Below are 18,186 nucleotides of genomic sequence, written 5' to 3'. Positions count from 1 at the left end.
AGCACTCATCTCCAAAGTTTATAAAGAACTTTAAAAACTTTACACCCAAAATACAAAGAACCCAATCAATAAACGGGCTAAGGAAATGGGCAGACACTTCACAGAAGATGATATACAGGTGATCTCAACAAATAAATGAAAAAGTGCTCATCATCCCTAGTAATTAGAGAAATGCAAATTAAAACACCCTAAGATTTCATCTAACTCCAATTAGAAAGACTATTATCAAGAACACAAGCAATAATAAGTGTTGGCGTGGATGTGGGGAAAAGGCACACTCATACATTGCTGGTGGAGTTGCAAATTGGTGCAGCCACTCTGGAAAGCACTATGGAGATTCCTCAGAAAACTTGGAATGGACCCACCTTTTGATCCAGCTATCCCACTGCTCGGTTTATACCCAAAGGACTTAAAATCAGCATACTACGGTGATAGAGCCACATCAATGTTCATAGCAGCTCAATTCACAATAGCTAGATTGTGGAACCAACCAAAATGCCCTTCAATTGATGAATGGATAAAGAAACTGTGGTATATACACACAATGGAATATTACTCAGCCATAAAGAACAATAAAATTATTGCATTTGCTGGTAAATGGATGAAGTTGGAAAATATCAGGCTAAGTGAAATAAGCCAAGCCCAAAAAACCAAAGACCAAACATTTTCTCTGATAAGTGCATGATAATATATAACGATGGGGGGTAGCAGGGGGGGAAAGAGAAGGATGAAGGAACTTTGGATGGTGCAGAGGAAAAAGGGGTGGGAGGGAGTGGGGATGGAAAAACAGCAGAATGAAACAGACATTATTACCCTATGTATATGTATGATTACATGAATGGCGTGAATATACATTGTGTACAACCATAGAAATGAAAAGTTGTACCCCATTTTTGTACATTGAATCAAAATGTGTCTATAAAAATAAAAAACATTTTAATAAAAAATATAAATCAGGAGTTGCTGCACACTGCAATATAGGCAGCACAGTCTGGAATATACAAAGATGAAAATACTACAATCAGGAATGAGGAACAATAATCAGGAAAATGAATGAACAATCTATGCAACACCACAGATGAATATCACAATGCTGAACAATAGTACATAATGTAAAATTTCATCCACATGAAGTTCATAAATGGGTGAAAACTGGGCAGTCAAATCAACTGGCAAGTTACTTTTGGAAAGGGAGACCTGTGATGAAGGACAAGGCAAAAGGGAATATCTGGGATGCTGATAATACTGTTTCTTAATTTGGATCCATTCATATGATGAAAACTTATTAAGTTGTATGGTTATAACTTTGTACATATACACATAATCCTGAATATTATCCCAAACCTAAAAACAAAACAAAACAAAATAAACCTATATATACTACTTAATATTTTAAAATTTGGTCAATGTTAATTTTTCACGGTGTAGTTCAGTGGTAGAATGCTTGCCTAGAATATGCAAAGGACCTGGGCACAATCCCTAGTAGTACAAAAAAAAAAAAAAAAAAAAAAACCAACCTTTTTTGTTTCTTTTTTCCATGCTACAGTCCAAACCCTGGGTCTCAAGCATATTAGGCAAGCACTGTACCACTGAGCCACAGCCTCTACCCAAAAAAAATTCACATTTAAAAAAACTGCTTTCCAATAAATTCAAAAAGATTAGGTTGCTATTGTATATTACATGTGACTGACCTCTAATGACTTGCTTTCATATTCTTTCATAGCAGTAATACACTGGTGCTTGGTACTGATGTTAGTGCTCACTCCAGCTTTGACCATAGTATCCGTTCCAGTTGGAGGCTGCAAGGGAAGATATAGGCACATTTCTAAGTCCAAGCTTTACATTCCCACTCACATACACAATTCCTCAACCCCTAACTCTAACATCAGTTCTCTAGGTCTAACAAGACAGGGCTGAGTGTGGTCCCAACTACTTGGGAAGCTGAGGCAAGACAGCACTTGAAACCAGCTCAAAACTGACAGGTTAGGGTTGCAGCACAGTAGTAGAGCACTTGCCTCACATATATGAGGTACTGGGTTCAATTCTCAGCACCACATAAAAATAAATAAAATAAAGATCCAACAATAACTAGAAAATACTTTTTTTAAAAAAGAAAGCTTTGCCTATTTACTCTATATTTACTTCAACTTCTACATCTAAGTTCTACCACATATACTACTGGAAGTACCTGTTTTTATAAATGTAACAATTTAAGAGATATGAAATTGAACATAGGGGCACTCTGTCACTGAGTTACATCCCCAGCTCTTTTTATTGTTTGAGAGAGGATCTTGCTAAGTTGCCCAGGCTGGTCTTGAATGTGAATCCTTCTGCCTCAGCCTCCCTAGTCACTGGTTTTTCGGGTTTGCACTACTATACCCAGTAAGAGCTGTATGTGTATTACCAGTTTCCTTTACTGTACTTTCCACCAAATAGCATTTTTTGCTGTTATTTATATTTTATTTTAAATTAACCATCATTTAAATTTAGCTTTAAATTCAGGATTCTAAGTTCTTATTATCAATTAAAAACATACTTGAGAAATTCTTTTTCCACATTTGGTGTTGGGCGTGAGACAGGTACTAGAAACAGAATCCAGGGGCACTCTACCACTGAATTACATTTCCAACCTTTTTTACCTTGAGACAGGGTCTTCAGTTGTCAAGACTGGTTTTGAACTTTTGATCTTGCTACCTTAGCTTCCAAGTCTTTCTGGAGTAAATTTTTTTTTTTTTTTTTTTTGAGTAAATTTTAACAGTAAGTTTTGCCAACCACTATGTATGCCAGAGATTTCCATTAGGCTTTATTGTACCTCCAGCCTACTAAACCATTTAGATCAAAGGATATTCCATGTATTTTTATAAACAAGTCCTCCACCCAACCCCTCTAAAAGAAAAAAGAAAGCAGGGATAGTGGCACAGGCCTGGAATCCCAGCTACTTATGAGGCTGAGGCAAATCGACTCCAAGTTTGAGGTCAGCCTCAAGAACTTAGCACGACTGTATTTCAAAATAAGTAATAAAATGAGCAGCAATGTAGCTCAGTGGTCACTCTGATTTTGATCCCAACTACCATGAAAAAATGAAAAATAAAAACTTTATTGTCCTTTTCTGTCATTTCATCAACAAAATGTTTGTTATTCTATGATACAGAATATTAATGGATCATTACATATCGCCTTAAGGAGGCTTTATTTTCAATGATTTTTCTATAGTTTGCCCCTTATTCTTTATAAAGAATGGTTGACCCTACAACTTGGCAAGCTGAGATAGGAAGATCACAAGTTCAACGTCAGCATCAGCAACTTAGCAAGGTCCTATTCTAAAAAGAAAAGTTGAGTTTTCAGAGGCTGGGTTATAAACATAGTAAATTAAGACTCTATGCAAGCTATTATAATAAACCTTGTGAATACAAATTTGGGGTAAGCATAATTAAAATATATACTATAATCTACTTTTTATTTTTGTTTCTTTTTGTTTTTGGTACCAGGAATTGAATCCAGGAGTGCTTTGTCACTGAGCCACATCCCCAGCCCTTTTTTATTTTGAGACAGTGACTTGCTAAGTTGCTTAGGGCTGCCATAATTTGCTGAGGCTGGCTTTGAACTTGCGATCCTCCTGCCTCAGCCTCCTGAGTTCCTGAGATTATAGGCATGGGGTACTCCACCTGGGTATACATTATAATCTAAATTTATGTTTCACAATTTCCTGTGTACAGCACAACTATTTACAGACTTTTGTTTTGTTTTGGTTTTATTTTTTGTGGTGCTAGGAATCAAACTCAAGGCCTTATGCATGCTAGGCAAATGCTCTACCACTGAGCTACATACTCAATGCCTCCATTTTCGTTTTCAGTACATCTTTCAGGAAGAGTTGTACCATACTGCACATAATTAGAAAGGGCAATTTTACAATTCATCCTACAAAGAAATATACAAATGGGAAAGAAACATACTCCATAAAGACTGGAATAAAATACATACGTTAAACTTAATAGTAGTCCCAGTAGGTGCTGCTGTAAAACTACTTGGCCCAAAAAGTGAACCAGATGTACTACCAAAAGGATTAGAGGTGGTATTTGTAGTTCCGAAGAGTCCTCCACTGTTAGTACTTGTTCCAAAATCTGTTAAGGTCAGAAAGAATAATGAAAATTAAATAGTAGAGAACTTTACAATCTACAAGACACCTTGGGAAGTGGGCTCTAGCATAAGAGTAGCAAAACTTTTACATCCTCAAATAATCGTTCAACTGCCAAGCAAATAAATACATTCAAAGTGGATATTTCATACAGACATATGCACACTCGCAGGCTCACAACTTTCAAGTAAAATAAAGTCTGAATCCTTTATTCAACTAAATTTTTGTGAAGCCCTTTTAGGACATTCTAAGACAAGTTAAAAGAAATACTATTTTGTTTTATCATAAATTTTATCTCATTTCTCCTTTTCTAAAACTAGACACTGAATGAAATTATCTTTCTGAAAAAATCTTGTGTTTGCAAGACAAGCACTCCACCAACTGAGCTATATCCCCAGCCCTTTCTGAATCAGTACTTTAGGTTGCATTTTATATTGTCATGATTAAATAATTCAACTTCCCCACAAACAACTTTTTCTTTGGAAAAATATCAATCACTGCCTAACTACTTATGCTACAATCTTCTTGTACCAAAAACGGTACCACCTCATGGGGCACACCTGAATAACTAGTAGTGATTGCATTAAAGAACTGTGTGGAAAAATAGCCCAGTCCATATTTAGACATAAAGAAAAAAGAGCCCATTAATTACAAACATCTGCCATGGACAAGGAACAGAGGAGTAATGATGTCATATCTAGTGTGTATCATTGAGACAGAGGTAAGATGATGATGTCTCTTAACAGCATCATACTACTAATGATAATACTGACTACAAAACCTTCCTCCTTGACACACCTATCTTAACACCAATAACACTCTCTGATTTTTCATCCTATCTCTGGTATTCTGTATCAGGTTCCTCTTCCTTTGTATATCCCATTAATACCAGAGTTTCTCTAATCTCCATCCTTAAGAGTGGCACATATAATACCTTCATTTCCATTCTATCAAACTTTTCAATACACTTTGAAGTTTTCATCTTCCCGTATTTTTTGCCATTTGGTGGGGAAAAAAGGGAGGGTGAACATAGGTAAAGGGAGAAGAGAGAACACATTTGATAAGCAAATCAAATTACTAAATGAGCAAGTTCAATGATGCCCAACTTACTCCCAAAGCCAGTTGGTTTATTTTGTGCAAAGGCATTGTTTTGAGATGAGAAGAGACTGGTCCCTGTACTTGCAGTTCCAAACAAGCTATTTGACGTTCCTGTTGATGTACCAAACCCAAATCCAGTGCTTGTGGAGGTAGCTGGCTGACTAAATGAATTGGTACCAAATAATCCTCCTGTGGAGATAGACAGAAAAACTGTTAAAATATCAAAGTCACAAAGTGAAGTCCTATACTAGATACAAATAAACCACCAGTAATTCAAATAAAGTCTGTACCTGGTTTGGTCTGTGAATTTCCAAATAGGCCTCCAGTATTGTTGCTAGAACCAAATGCAGATGTTCCAAATGCCCCTCCACTAGTAGTGCCAAACCCAGTATCTGAAAAAGCAATATCCAGAGGAAATCAGAATTTATAATAAACCTAAATCAATGGATGAATGAAAAAAGGTTTTAATATTTAATATTTTACATTTGAATGGAACTAGTCTTATTTGAAAACCTTTTTATTTTTTTCAAAATTCATCAGAGGGCTGGGGAGATAGCTCAGTTGGTAGAGTGTTTGCCTTGCAAGTACAAGACCCTGGGTTTGATCCACAGCACCGCAAAAAAAAAAAAAAAAAAAAAAAAAAAAATTCATCAGAGAAGTAGAGAGCAAATATTAAGCCCCAGGCATTTTATTCATTGTCCCCAAGGGACAGGCAAAAAGTTGACTCATACAGGTGTGGCCCAGGTATGTAATCCCACTCTGGAAGGCTGAGGCTGAAGAATCTCAAATTCAAGCCTTGGCAATTTAGCAAGACTGGTCTCAAAATAAAATGGGCTGGGGATATTGTTCAGTGGTAGAGCACTCCTGGGCCCCTGGGGTTCTATTCCCAGTACAGGAAAAAAGACATGGTGGCACTTGCCTGTAATCCCAGCTACGCAGAAGGTTGAGACAGAGAACTACTTGTGCCCAGAAGTTTGAGGCTAGCCTGGGCAACAATATATACAATATATAAAGAGGCCCCTTTTCAAACAAACAAAATAAAGTATGACTTTTCAATAAAATGTATAGATATTGATAGGTTAAATGCTGAATACTAAAGCTCAGAGATAAGTACACATGAATTCATTATACCATTCTAACTACCTCTGTATAAAGTTAAAATTTTAAGCAAAAAATTTAGAAGTGAGTAAGTGTTCACATAGGCAACCTGTCATGTACAGTACTGGGTGGGAAGGGTAGTGGGCCTCCAGAGGCCTGGTGGGGTCTAGGAACTTTGCCATTTTAACATTTCTATTTCTGAGTGTCACATCTTATTTACAGAGCAAATTCCACAGCAGTGACTCACTAATTGCATTTTACACTTTTAACATTAAAAAAATATTTTGTAGCCTGAAAATTAGTAGTAAATCATAACTTTCTGCTTAAACAACCTTTCAAACTTTTCAAGTATTTTGTACTGATGATCAGAAAACATGAAAACTCAGAACTCATTGGTATTTTCTTAGAAAACTTTAAAAAGATCTTATCCGGGTTATTTTTCAAAGACACTTTATTATAAAGACCAAAGTAAAAATTTTAAAAATCCTATCTTAAACTATTAGAGTGAATCTGTTCTTAATTAGACCAAGTTAATTAAGATGATTTCCCTTTTTTCATTTTTTTTTTTTTTAAACTTACTCTGCCCAAATGTTGAAGTTGTGCCAAAGCCACCTGTGCCACCCCCAAAGGGGGTTCCAAATGACTTATTAAACATCTCCAAAATGAGTCTTTGCTTCAGAAAGCTGAAAAGAAGAAAAAAAAAAATTACTCTCTTTAAAACCACAGAAAGCAATGTAATTGTTTAGGAAAATCTATCATTCTACATACTTAGTTGAATCCATTCAAATTATAGTGTATACTCATTCAATATCTTAAAACTGCATGATAAAACCTATGGCAAGGTGCTATCCAGTCTCCTCTTGCAGGGTGAGAGTTCTGTTTCTCTTCTTGAATAAATTCTACTTTTTTCAGAAATAAAATAAACGTAAAATGTTCCTTAATCTATACTACTTCTGAGCTAAACAACATCATAATGTGAGGTTAAACTTCAGAACTCAGGAATGACCATTTCATTTTGTTTGTTTGTTTGTTTGCTTTTTACGGTACTAGGGATTGAACCCAGGGTCTTGTGCTTGCGAAGATAAGCACTCTACCAACTGAGCTATCTCCCCAGCCCAAACTTACTTTTTTTTTTTTTTTTGGCGGTACTGGGGATCGAACCCAGGGTCTCATGGTTGCAAGGCAAGCACTCTACCAACTGAGCTATCTCCCCAACCCCAGGAATGACCGTTTCTTTAAAAAAAATGTTTTTGAACTTTTCCTCTTTGGTCCTGTGCACTGAATCCCACATGCTAGGCAAAGGCTCTCTATCATTGAGCTATACCCATAGACCTCAATTTTTTTAACCTAACTTTCCTTTTAATAACAAGTTCAAGTCTATTAGGTCAGATTTTGATAAGATCCACCGAGGCGGTTAAGCATCATGGCCACAGAAAATGATAATCATATTCTGCTATCCCAACCATCTGAAAAACTAAAAGTTTTGTCAAGCTTTATTTTTCCATAGTTTACATTATTAAAACATTTTTTCTTCCCACTTTTTTGGATGTCAAATATTGTAATAGTAAATTAAATGTTTGCCAAGGTATGAATGCTCCTCCTTCTGTCTCCAAATCCCAAAAATTCTGATGTCCCTACATTTTCTTTGAGATTACTATTTAAGATTACTCTGTATAGTTCTTTATTTTACTTCTGAAAACATTACAAAAAAAATCCTTGACGAAAACCCCTCACTTGGGCCAGGGTTATAGTTCAGTGGTAGAGCACTTGCCTAGCACAGGCGAGGCACTGGGTTATGCAACACATAACAAGCAAATAAAAAATAAAGGTTAAATTTAGGGGCTGGGGAGATAGCTCAGTTGGTAGAGTGCTTACCTTGTAAGCACAAGGCCCTGGGTTCCATCCCCAACACCAAAAAAAATAAAATAAATAAAATAAAGGTTAAATTTAAAAAAAAAAATAAAAGAAAGAAAAGAAAACCCCTTACTTCATATAAATGATTCCCCTCCAGGATGCAAACTATGCGCTGGTCACTTAATGAACTGAACCAAAATGTTCAAACAACTTCAAAGAAGTGTTGGTTTTCCCCCCCTTTGATTTGAGGAAAAAAGAGGGTTAAAAGTAGTTTATTCAAAAGGAAGAGTTTGCGGTGTATGATGGCACACTCCTGTAATTTCAGTTACTCAGGTGACTAAGGCAAAGTTCAAGGAAAGTGGGAAACTTAGTGAGACTATGTCTCAAAATAAATTTTTAAAAAAAGTAAACAATAAAAAGGGATGGGGATGTAGCTCAGTGGTACAACACTTGCCAAGCATGTGTGAGTCCCTGGGTTTGATACCCAGCACTGCAAAATACACACAACTTTTAAAAGTAGCCAATCATGCTATTTGGATTTTGTGACCAGTATGATGATTTTTTTCCATTATAAACAAAGAAATATAATGGATAGAAGAATTTTTTAGTAAAATCATGCCTCATTCATAAAATAGAATTATATTTTGCGATTCTGGGGTGCTTCCCACAATGTTCTAGTGTCCCATTTTGTCAACATTTTGTACAACACTAAAAAAGATGACACTGTTCCTTAAATATGTGATGCTTTACAGAAATTGGCATTATCCCCTCTAAAATTTCCTAAGGAGCAAAAACTTTAACAGTTCTTTATCCCAACATCCAGGAACTGAACAAGTCCTATGATTAAGAGCTCATTAAAACCAGTAGTCATAAAGGGTTACGTCAGAATTAGTTGGTAAACTTTTCAAAATAAACTCCCAGACCCCACTGCCAAAATACTGAACCAAAATGTCCCGGATGAGATGAAGACAAATGCATTCTGAAAATGCAGATATGACTCTCAGGTGTGTTCTTAAAGTTAAAGGTTATGCTCCATGCCCACCATATATCATGTAATGAAATGTCCATCATTTATCATGTAATGAAATCTAATTTCCTGCCTTCCCAATTTATCAGATGTCACAAAATGACAGATTGGGCCTTTACTATACTAAATGGTGACTCTCATTTCAGGGGAAACATCTTGGAAATGCTTAGCAGAACTCTAGACTCCTATGTATCTGGGATCTGTCTATATTGCATTTACAGTTGTGTTATCTCAACCAACTTTTTTTTTTTTTTGTACTGGCAATTGAACCCTAATGAGTTTTCCCACTGAACTACATTCGCAGCCCTTCCAATTTTTTATTTTGAGATAAGGGTCTCACTAAGTTGCTTAGGGCCTTGCTAAATTGCCAAGGCTGGTCTTGAATTCCTGCCTCAGCAATGAAATTATTTGGACTGCAATTCTCTCATGTTACTCTCTTGGGTCACAGTCCCTACTAGATCCACTTTCCTACATCTGTTGACTAAGATCTGGAACCATCATCAGTAAAACAAATTTTCAGTTGCAATCCAGTTATGATAAATATGCCATTCGCTCCCATGAACAGGAAACTGTTTGTGTAAATCAGACATCATCTAAACATAACAGACATGATAATATTCGAAAGCTGAGTAATTCAGTTTTTCTGTGAAAATCATCCTTACAGAAATTTAGTGTTCATCTGGATTTTGGCTACACTAAATTCTATAGACACTGGGTTCCAGCTCCAAACAATGAACTTTTAATTTTTTTAGTACTAGAGATTGAACCCAGAGGTGTTTTACCACTGTGCCACACATACAGACCTTTTTGAGACAAGGTCTCACTAAGTTGCTTAGGGTCTCACTAAATTGCTGAGGCTTGCCTCAAACTTGTGATCCTCCTGCCTCAGCCTCCTGAGTAGCTGCGACTACAGACATAAGCCACTGTGCCTGGCTGAAATTTTGATTTTTTAATAACTTTATCCTAACACAGTAACCTACCATCACATATACACTTTACAGAGATTTTAATAATAAAATATCCTAGGAAACAACTCACCATTTACAAGCTCATTTATACATCATTTCAATAATCATAAAAGGTTGGTATTATGTATCACCACTAGTACCACCTGTGTTTTACAAAGAAGCAAAAGGAACAGTTATTTAGCAAATTTCCTAAGGTCAAAGAAGTAATAAGTGGAATCCAAGTTTAACCTACCTTCTAACTTCCCACAAACACTCAATTCTTGGAAGATATTATACAATATGTAAAGTATATTAAGGAAGTTCATTCAGTGAGGAAAAACAAGGGACAATGAAGGGGGCAAATCCAATTTATATTTATGGAAAAGGTTCTTAAGTGCTACCAACACCCCGGCGGAGAAGCTGAGGCAACATCAAATTTGAAATCTTTAAAGTGGATACAAAACTACTTCTGCAATGCAGACAAGTATGTTGTTGTGGGCGATGGTGCTGTAGGTAAAACATGCCTCCTGATATCCTACACAACAAAGAAATATCTATCTGAATATGTACCAACCGTTTTTGACAACTATGCAGTCGTAGTTATGATTAGAGAGCCATACACTCTTGAACTTTTTGATAATGCAGAACAAGACGATTATGACAGATATGACCACTGAGTGATCCACAAACAGATGTATTTCTAGTTTGTTTTTCAGTGGTCTCTCTGTTCTCATTTGAATATGTGAAAGACAAGTGGGTACCTAAGAAAACACACCACTATCCAAAGATTTTATTCTTGCTTGTCAGGACCCAAATTGATCTGAGATGACCCATCTACTTTTGAGAAATTTGCCAAGAACAAACTGAAGCCTCTCACTCCAGAGACTGCTGAAAAGCTGACCTGTAATCTGAAGGCTGTCAAGTATGTGGAGTGTTTTGCACTCACACAGAAAGGCCTAAAGAATGTGTTTGATGAAGCAATATTAGCTGCCCTGGAGTCTCTAGAACTGAAGAAGAGCTGCAGGTGTGTCCTGCTATGAACATCTCTTCAGAGTCTTTCTGCAAAGGTGATGTTGGCATCACATAAAAGCAATGTTAAATCAAACTAAAGATTAAAAATTAAAATACATTTCTGCAAAAAAAAAAAAAAAAAATTCTCAAACTCAGTCTACCTTCTTAGTTTTCGCAAGGATGAACATGGCTTAGTATCTGTCATACTGGGAAAAGTTTTATTTTGAAGTAGGGATTAAATCCAGGAGTGTTTTTACTGCCTACTCAGTTACATGCCCATGCCGTTGTTTTTTTTTTTTTTTTTTTAAAGTGTCTCCCTAAATTGCTGAGGCCGGTCTTGAATTTATGATCTTCCTAAACCTCCTGAGATGATTGGATTACAGGTACGCACAGCCACACATGGCTCAAAAAATGTTTTCTTAAAAATAATCACTGTGGGGCTGGAGAGATAGCTCAGTTGGTAGAGTGCTTGCCTTGCAAGCACAAGGCCCTGGGTTCGATCCCCAGCACCACAAAAAAAAAAAAAAAAAAAAAAAAAAAATCACTGTGGCTAGGTGCAGCAGCATGCACATCTGTAGTCCCAGTTACCTGGGAGGCTAGAGTGCAAGGAATTCAAATCTGAAGCCAGCCTGGGCAACTTAGCAAGATTTCAAAATAAAATTTAAAAAAGGGCTGTGGATATAATCCTGCAGAACACTTTTCAAGTTCTTCAAATCATTCATTTTCCTTCCTTACTCTGCTGTGTGTCATTGATTCAATGAAAAGTGCCCCCTCTCCACTCTTGGTCCCTGCTAAACAACATTCTAATTCACTCTTTAAAACCTAGCTCAAATATTATCTCTTCTCTCAAGTCTTCCCTAACTTCCTGTAGCAATTAGTCATTCCTTTGGGCTTCTATAGCACATTATGATTTCTCTGCACTTACTTATCCTGATCTTTACTCCCCACAATGCATGGAATCTATGAAACACCAACCACACAGATCTTTTAGAACTGAGGATTTGTTGAACCAGTTGCTCCAAAATGCCCCCTCATCTATCTGTCAGTCCTCTTCACAACTGTCTCTACTGAAGTTAGCCTTGCCCAAGATCCTTTGACCCACTTCAGGGTTACTCTAAGGGGTGATTCTAGTACCTTACTTTCAATAGAACTAAGATAATATCAAACTCAGTCTCTCTCCCTTAGCCCATTCCAGTGTCCCTCCGCTACCAAAGGTGGTGACTACAGAAGCACTTCCTAATAAAACTTCTGTAGGACTATATCCAATTCAGAGTCAGCTTCCCAAGGAACTCAACTTTACCCCATTTATAACGAACTAGCCAGGACAGAGACAAAATCATTTCTTTACTCTTTTGAAATCCAACATTCACTTTCTAATTAACAACAATCACCCTACTAATATTTTTTTTTGGGGGGGTTGGTCCTGGGGATTGAACCCAGGGGTACTTTATCACTAAACTACATTCTCAGCCCTTTTTAGTTTTTATTTTGAGACACAGTATCTCTAAGTTACTTAGGATGGCCTCAAACCTGCAATTCTGCCTCTCTCTCTCAAGTAGCTGGGATTACAAGATTGGCCACCACTCCCAGCTGATCACTTTGTTCAAAAAGCAAACAAACAAACAAACAAACACATTAGATCTGGGCACAGTACCCCACGCCTGTATGGGATTTTGAATGGGAATTATACTTAGTGAGAACTTGTCTTAAAATAAAGGGTCGAGAATGTAGCTCAATGGTAGAGCACTCTGGTTTTAATCCTCAGTACTGCAAAAAAAAACATATAAAATAAAATGCCAGATCAATTTTCATAATGAAAGGAAAGTATAAAAGAGAAGATTCCTAATGGAATTTAAAATCTAACTCAGGAGTTGCAAAAAGTTAGATGTTAGGGCCAGGGATGTGGCTCAGTGGTAGAGTGCTTGCCTATTACGCTCAAGGCCCTGAATTCAAGTCCCAATGTGGTCCTCTCTCCCTGCCAAAAAAAGAAGCAATCATGTGGTATATTATCCATATATATATATATATATATATATATATATATATACACACACACATATGAATGAATTTTTTATATAGCAAATTAATTGATAAGATTTTAAAGTCAGGAGGGGTTGGGGGAGTAGCTCAGTGGTAGAACATGAACTTTCCATGTACAAGGCCCTCAACCAAAAATTCCCAATACCCAAATGAATAAAACAGGGATACAGGCACAGTGGCACACGCCTGTAACCCCAGCGGCTCAGGAAGCTGAGACAGGAGGATCACGAGTTCAAAGCCAGCCTCAGCAAAAGTGAGGCACCTAGTAACTCAGTAAGACCCTGTCTCTAAATAAAATACAAAACAGGACTGGGGATGTAGCTCAGTGGCCAAGTGCCCCTGAGTTCAATCCCCAGTACCAAAAATAAAAATAAAAAATAAAAAAAAAAACAGGGATATCTGGCTTCTCATGCAAAAGACCTGGTGACTAAACAAACTAGGAATGCAATGTAATCACTTCCTGGCAATTACACGTTGGTTGTCAGTATATAATTGCACTTGAGAGAGCATCCACTATCTAGAAATGCCACCATACCCACCAGCTATCACTTCCATCATCTTCTAAGTCCCATAGATTACAAGTTTGTAATTTTTGATATAATCAGAAAAAGGAGTCACACATTAAAAACTCAGTCCTGGGCATGGTGGTATACACCTGTAAACCCAACTACTTCAGAGGCTAAAACAGAAGGATTGCAAATTCGAGTCTGGACTCAACAATCCAGAGAGACTTTTTCTCAAGATAAAAAATAAAAAAGGGGGGCTGTGGTTGTGGCTCAGTGGTAGAGTGCTTGCCTAGCACATGTGAAGCACTGGGGTCGATCCTCAGCACCACATAAAAATAAAAATAAATAAAATAAAGGTACTATGTCCATTTACAACTAAAAAATAATAATTAAAAAAAAAAGGGATGGGGATATAGCTTAGTGGTAGAGTACCTGGAGTTGAATTCCCAGTACCACAAAAACAACAAAAAAGCATGTAAGTGCCTCTACAACAGAAAGTCAAAATGAGGCCAGAATATAAGTGGGAAATGTGAGGAGAATTTCTGGCGATTTAGAATGTGAACTAGGCTTTCAGGGCCTAGGGGGGAAAAAAAAAAAGGCAAAGAGTATGTAGAAGGTACACAAGGAAAAAATGAATATCTGTGTACCTATAATCTCAACACCAAGTCCAGTTTCCCTAATATGGAACACATATAATAAATGTATTTGCCAGTTTATTATATAGTGATGTCATTAAGCTTAACTGACCAAAAGAGTGAATCAGAGCACTATGCTAAATAGCTAAATATGTAACCAGGCTGTGGTATCAGAATAGGGCATGCTATGAGGTGGGTAGAATAGTTGCTTGGCATGTAGAAAAGCTCTGGGTTCAACCCTCAGCACTGGGGGGGGGAGCGGAGGGGGGGTATAAGCCGAGCACAGTGGCATGTGCTTACACTTCCAGCTACTTGGGAAGTTGAGGCAGGAGGATTACTTAAGCCCAGGAGTTGGTGGCCAGTTTGGGCAACAGACTGGAATACAAGACAACACAACATACTGTTTCAAAACAAAAACAAAAAAACAACAAAAACATGTGGACAAAGTAACCTTCCAAGAATTAAGAAAATGGAGTTTAATTAAAAAGTTGCAACAAGAAACACGGTACAAGAAACACGTGGTAGAACCTTTAAGTAAAATAGAAAAGATAATATACTTATTTATGGATACATATATGCATAATCAAAGTAGAGAAGTGTAGTTCAGTGGTACAGCATCAGTCTGATACGCATGAGGATGTAGCTTAATGGTACAGCACCACCTAGTGTGTACAGGATCCTGGATCTGATCTCTAGCAATGTAAAAGGAAAGAAAAAAAGGTAACTCTAAAAGTGGTTAACTGGGCTGGGGAGATAGCTCAGTGGGTAGAGTGCTTGCCTTGCAAGCACAACGCCCTGGGTTCGATCCCCAGCACCATAAAAAAATAAAAAATAAATAAAAAATGAATAAAAGGCAGATATCTGGAGCTCATTTAAAATTCCTTTAAAAAAATAAATAAAATAAAAAAAATAAAATAAAATAAAAGTGGTTAACTCTGGAGAGAGAAAGAATAAGATATTGGCAGAGAATTCAGAGGACCCAAACTTTTTTACAATGTTTTAATTTCTCTATTTACAACAAAAGATCTAGATGATACAGGTATCTGCATCAAGCATTTAAAAATGTAGTAAAGTTCATTAAAAAAGAAATATATAGAAAGGGGGTATGCAACTCAGGTAGAATGCTCTTGGGTGCAGTGCAATTACCAACACCTCAAAAAAAAAAAAAAAAGTGCTTTGCAGAAAAAGACTTTTTTAAAAAAATTTTTAAGTTGTAGATCAACACAATACCTTTATTTATTCAATGTGGTGCTGAGGATCAAACCCAGTGCCCCAGGCATGTGAGGCAAGTGCTCTACCACTAAAGCACAACCCCAGCCCAAGACATTTAATTTTATACCTTAATTTTACACTGTCCTCTGCAGTCCAACAATCTTCTAATTAATATTCAAACTCTCTGATACAAGAGAAAAGTAATGTTAAAAATAATTAAGATTCTCTAATACAAGAAAGTAGTGTTAAAAATTTACCAGTAGTCCAGTCAGTAGACAGAAATATATTCCCCCATTTTCTCAAATGAAGCTCAATAAACTGATGTTGTGGTTTCTATCTATCTAGCTTTCTGAACTCTGGATACAATGACGAAATTTAGTTTTCTACTCTGAAAAGTGGTAAAAACTAAGCAACTGCCAACTTTTAGCACTTTGAATAATTAAGCAAGCTTCCCAAGACACTTCCAGATTGCTGTTCTCTAACTCCATAAAGTTACACAATTGGAAATTTTTTCTTTCTACTTTACTGAGTTCCTTTGTATCAAAGTCAGCAAAGAGCAAAAACAAACAAACAAAAAAATGTTAGTTCAATGGTTCAGCAGAACACTTTCCGCTTTACAAAGCACTTTTCTATATATTCTATCATCTTCATGAAAATGATAGAAAAAGCAAGGAATTATCAACCATAGTCAAACTGAATAGAAAAAATGACTGCAAATTTTTATTTTGGTTGAGAGAAGGGCTGGGAAAGCAGGACTGGACAGAATTCAAGGAAGATGAGATTATATTAGACTTAATCACCAAATATTACATCTCAGCAAAATTATGTTGTCTTTTCATTATTTTACAGTATCCCTTCTATGATGTATCCCATTATCAGGCCATTCCCTTGGTTAGAACACTTATTTCTCTTTTCTTTCTAAAAATTATTTCTAAAAATTATTATTCAAGCCTCACTTGCTTCATAAGACTGTTCCAGATTAGTGCCTTCAAACTGTTCAGTATAAAAACACTACTCTTCCCCTCCCCATTTCAGCCTCAATTACATAAACTAGTATCTTTCAGTTGTTTATAGTTATGCAATATATTTGTTGTTATACCTGCCACTTGGGAGTATGAGCTATTTGCTGTTCTACTATACAAAATTTTTCACTTTGCTCACTTAATTTTAAATAATCTATAGTATCTAAAGTAGCTCCTTCTTCACAATACTGGGCAGCATTTTCTTCATCCCCTTAACACAACACTCATCATTTTACTAACAGTGATAACAATATATTAATTTTGAATGAGACAAATCTGTGTTCAAAACTCTCTGCCACTCACTACTATCACTGTTGACTTTGTTGTAACTAAAATTAATTGAAATCAAAACAGACAAAAAAACCTCTGCCACATGCTACTGTGTAATTGTAATAAACCATACTATTTAATCTCTCAGACTTCAATTTCTATATCTAAATAATATGGATTAAATGGTCTACACTAAAAAACTGTAAGGGGTAACTTGCCTCAAACTAGAGCTCCTCAAAAGTAGGTTTTTCCCAAAAACTAGGTATTGTAAAGTACGTTAATGAGAAAAGTTAATGTCCCCTCACTCAAAACCTTGGTTAATCTTGGTTTAGCTAGAACTCCATACCCAAACATTTCTAATTTCCCAATACATGTCACTTTGCACAACCTTATAAAATACCACTGCAAACCACAAAAACACTCACCCCTCCACACACAAAATGCTGTGGTCACTCTGATCATTTATTTTCTTTCACTCATCTCATATTTCTATCTTTATTCCCTACCATCCACCTTTTTTATTTCTAAATTCTTTCACCTGCCAGGCATGGTGGCACACCCCTCTAATCCCAGAGGCTCAGGAAGCTGATACAGGAGTTCAAAGTCAGCCTTAGCAAAAGAGGTGCTAAGCAACTCAGTGAGACCCTGTCTAAATAAAATATAATATAGGGCTGGGGATGTGGCTCAGTGTCAAGTGTACCTGAGTTCAATCCCTGGTACCCCACGCTCCAAAAAAAATCATTCGCTTACTAAGAAACTTACTCTGGTAAGAAAGTATGCAGATTCTAGTAACCTGTGTCAAAGGAAAGAAGACCAACAAGAGAAGACTTCTTTCAGGAGCCCATGAAGTCAAAACTATTTTCATAATAAAAGTAAAGCGCTACAACCAGAAGAATGAGAAATTACACTCCATTTATGTATGACATGTCAAAATTCATTCTACTGTCATACATAACTAATCAGTTAAAAAAAAAAAAAAAAAAAAAAAAGGCATAAGCCAGATGTAGTGGGTGTATGCCGGTACTCCCAGAGACTCAGGGGGCTGAGGCAGGTGGATCATAGTTCAAGGCCATCCTCAGCAACCTAGCAAGACCCTGTCATAAAAAATAAAATAAAATGACTGGGAATGCAACACAGTGTTAAAACGCCCCCTGGGTTCAATCCCCAGTACCAAAAAAAAAAAAAAAAAAAAAAAAAAAAAAAGGCTTTGATAATGCAGTAAAAATTAGTTATATTCTCAACATTTGAGTACACCTCTTTTAAAATATTCTGTAACATTCTTTGGGATTGAGAAGTACTCAGAAGCACTTGTGCATACGAAACAAGGGTTG

The 18,186-nt window shown here is 36.5% G+C and overlaps 1 protein-coding gene and 1 pseudogene across 1 annotated transcript in view; one reads left to right on the top strand and one right to left on the bottom strand.

Moving 5' to 3' along the window:
- Positions 1-18,186, bottom strand: part of Nup98 (nucleoporin 98 and 96 precursor) — a 131,548-nt gene that overhangs the window by 93,970 nt on the left and 19,392 nt on the right. The window contains 5 exon segments of the mRNA XM_047518622.1: positions 1,692-1,799; positions 3,982-4,121; positions 5,246-5,422; positions 5,524-5,625; positions 6,911-7,014. Of these exon segments, the coding sequence (XP_047374578.1) occupies positions 1,692-1,799; positions 3,982-4,121; positions 5,246-5,422; positions 5,524-5,625; positions 6,911-7,014 (631 nt within the window).
- LOC124958366 (cell division control protein 42 homolog) lies at positions 10,537-11,199 on the top strand (annotated as a pseudogene).

This window comes from Sciurus carolinensis, chromosome 11, assembly GCF_902686445.1.
Source record: "Sciurus carolinensis chromosome 11, mSciCar1.2, whole genome shotgun sequence".
In the NCBI taxonomy this organism is placed as follows: Eukaryota; Metazoa; Chordata; class Mammalia; order Rodentia; family Sciuridae; genus Sciurus; species Sciurus carolinensis.
Note: the sequence above shows the minus strand (reverse complement) of the source record. Positions and strands in the feature narration are given on the sequence as shown.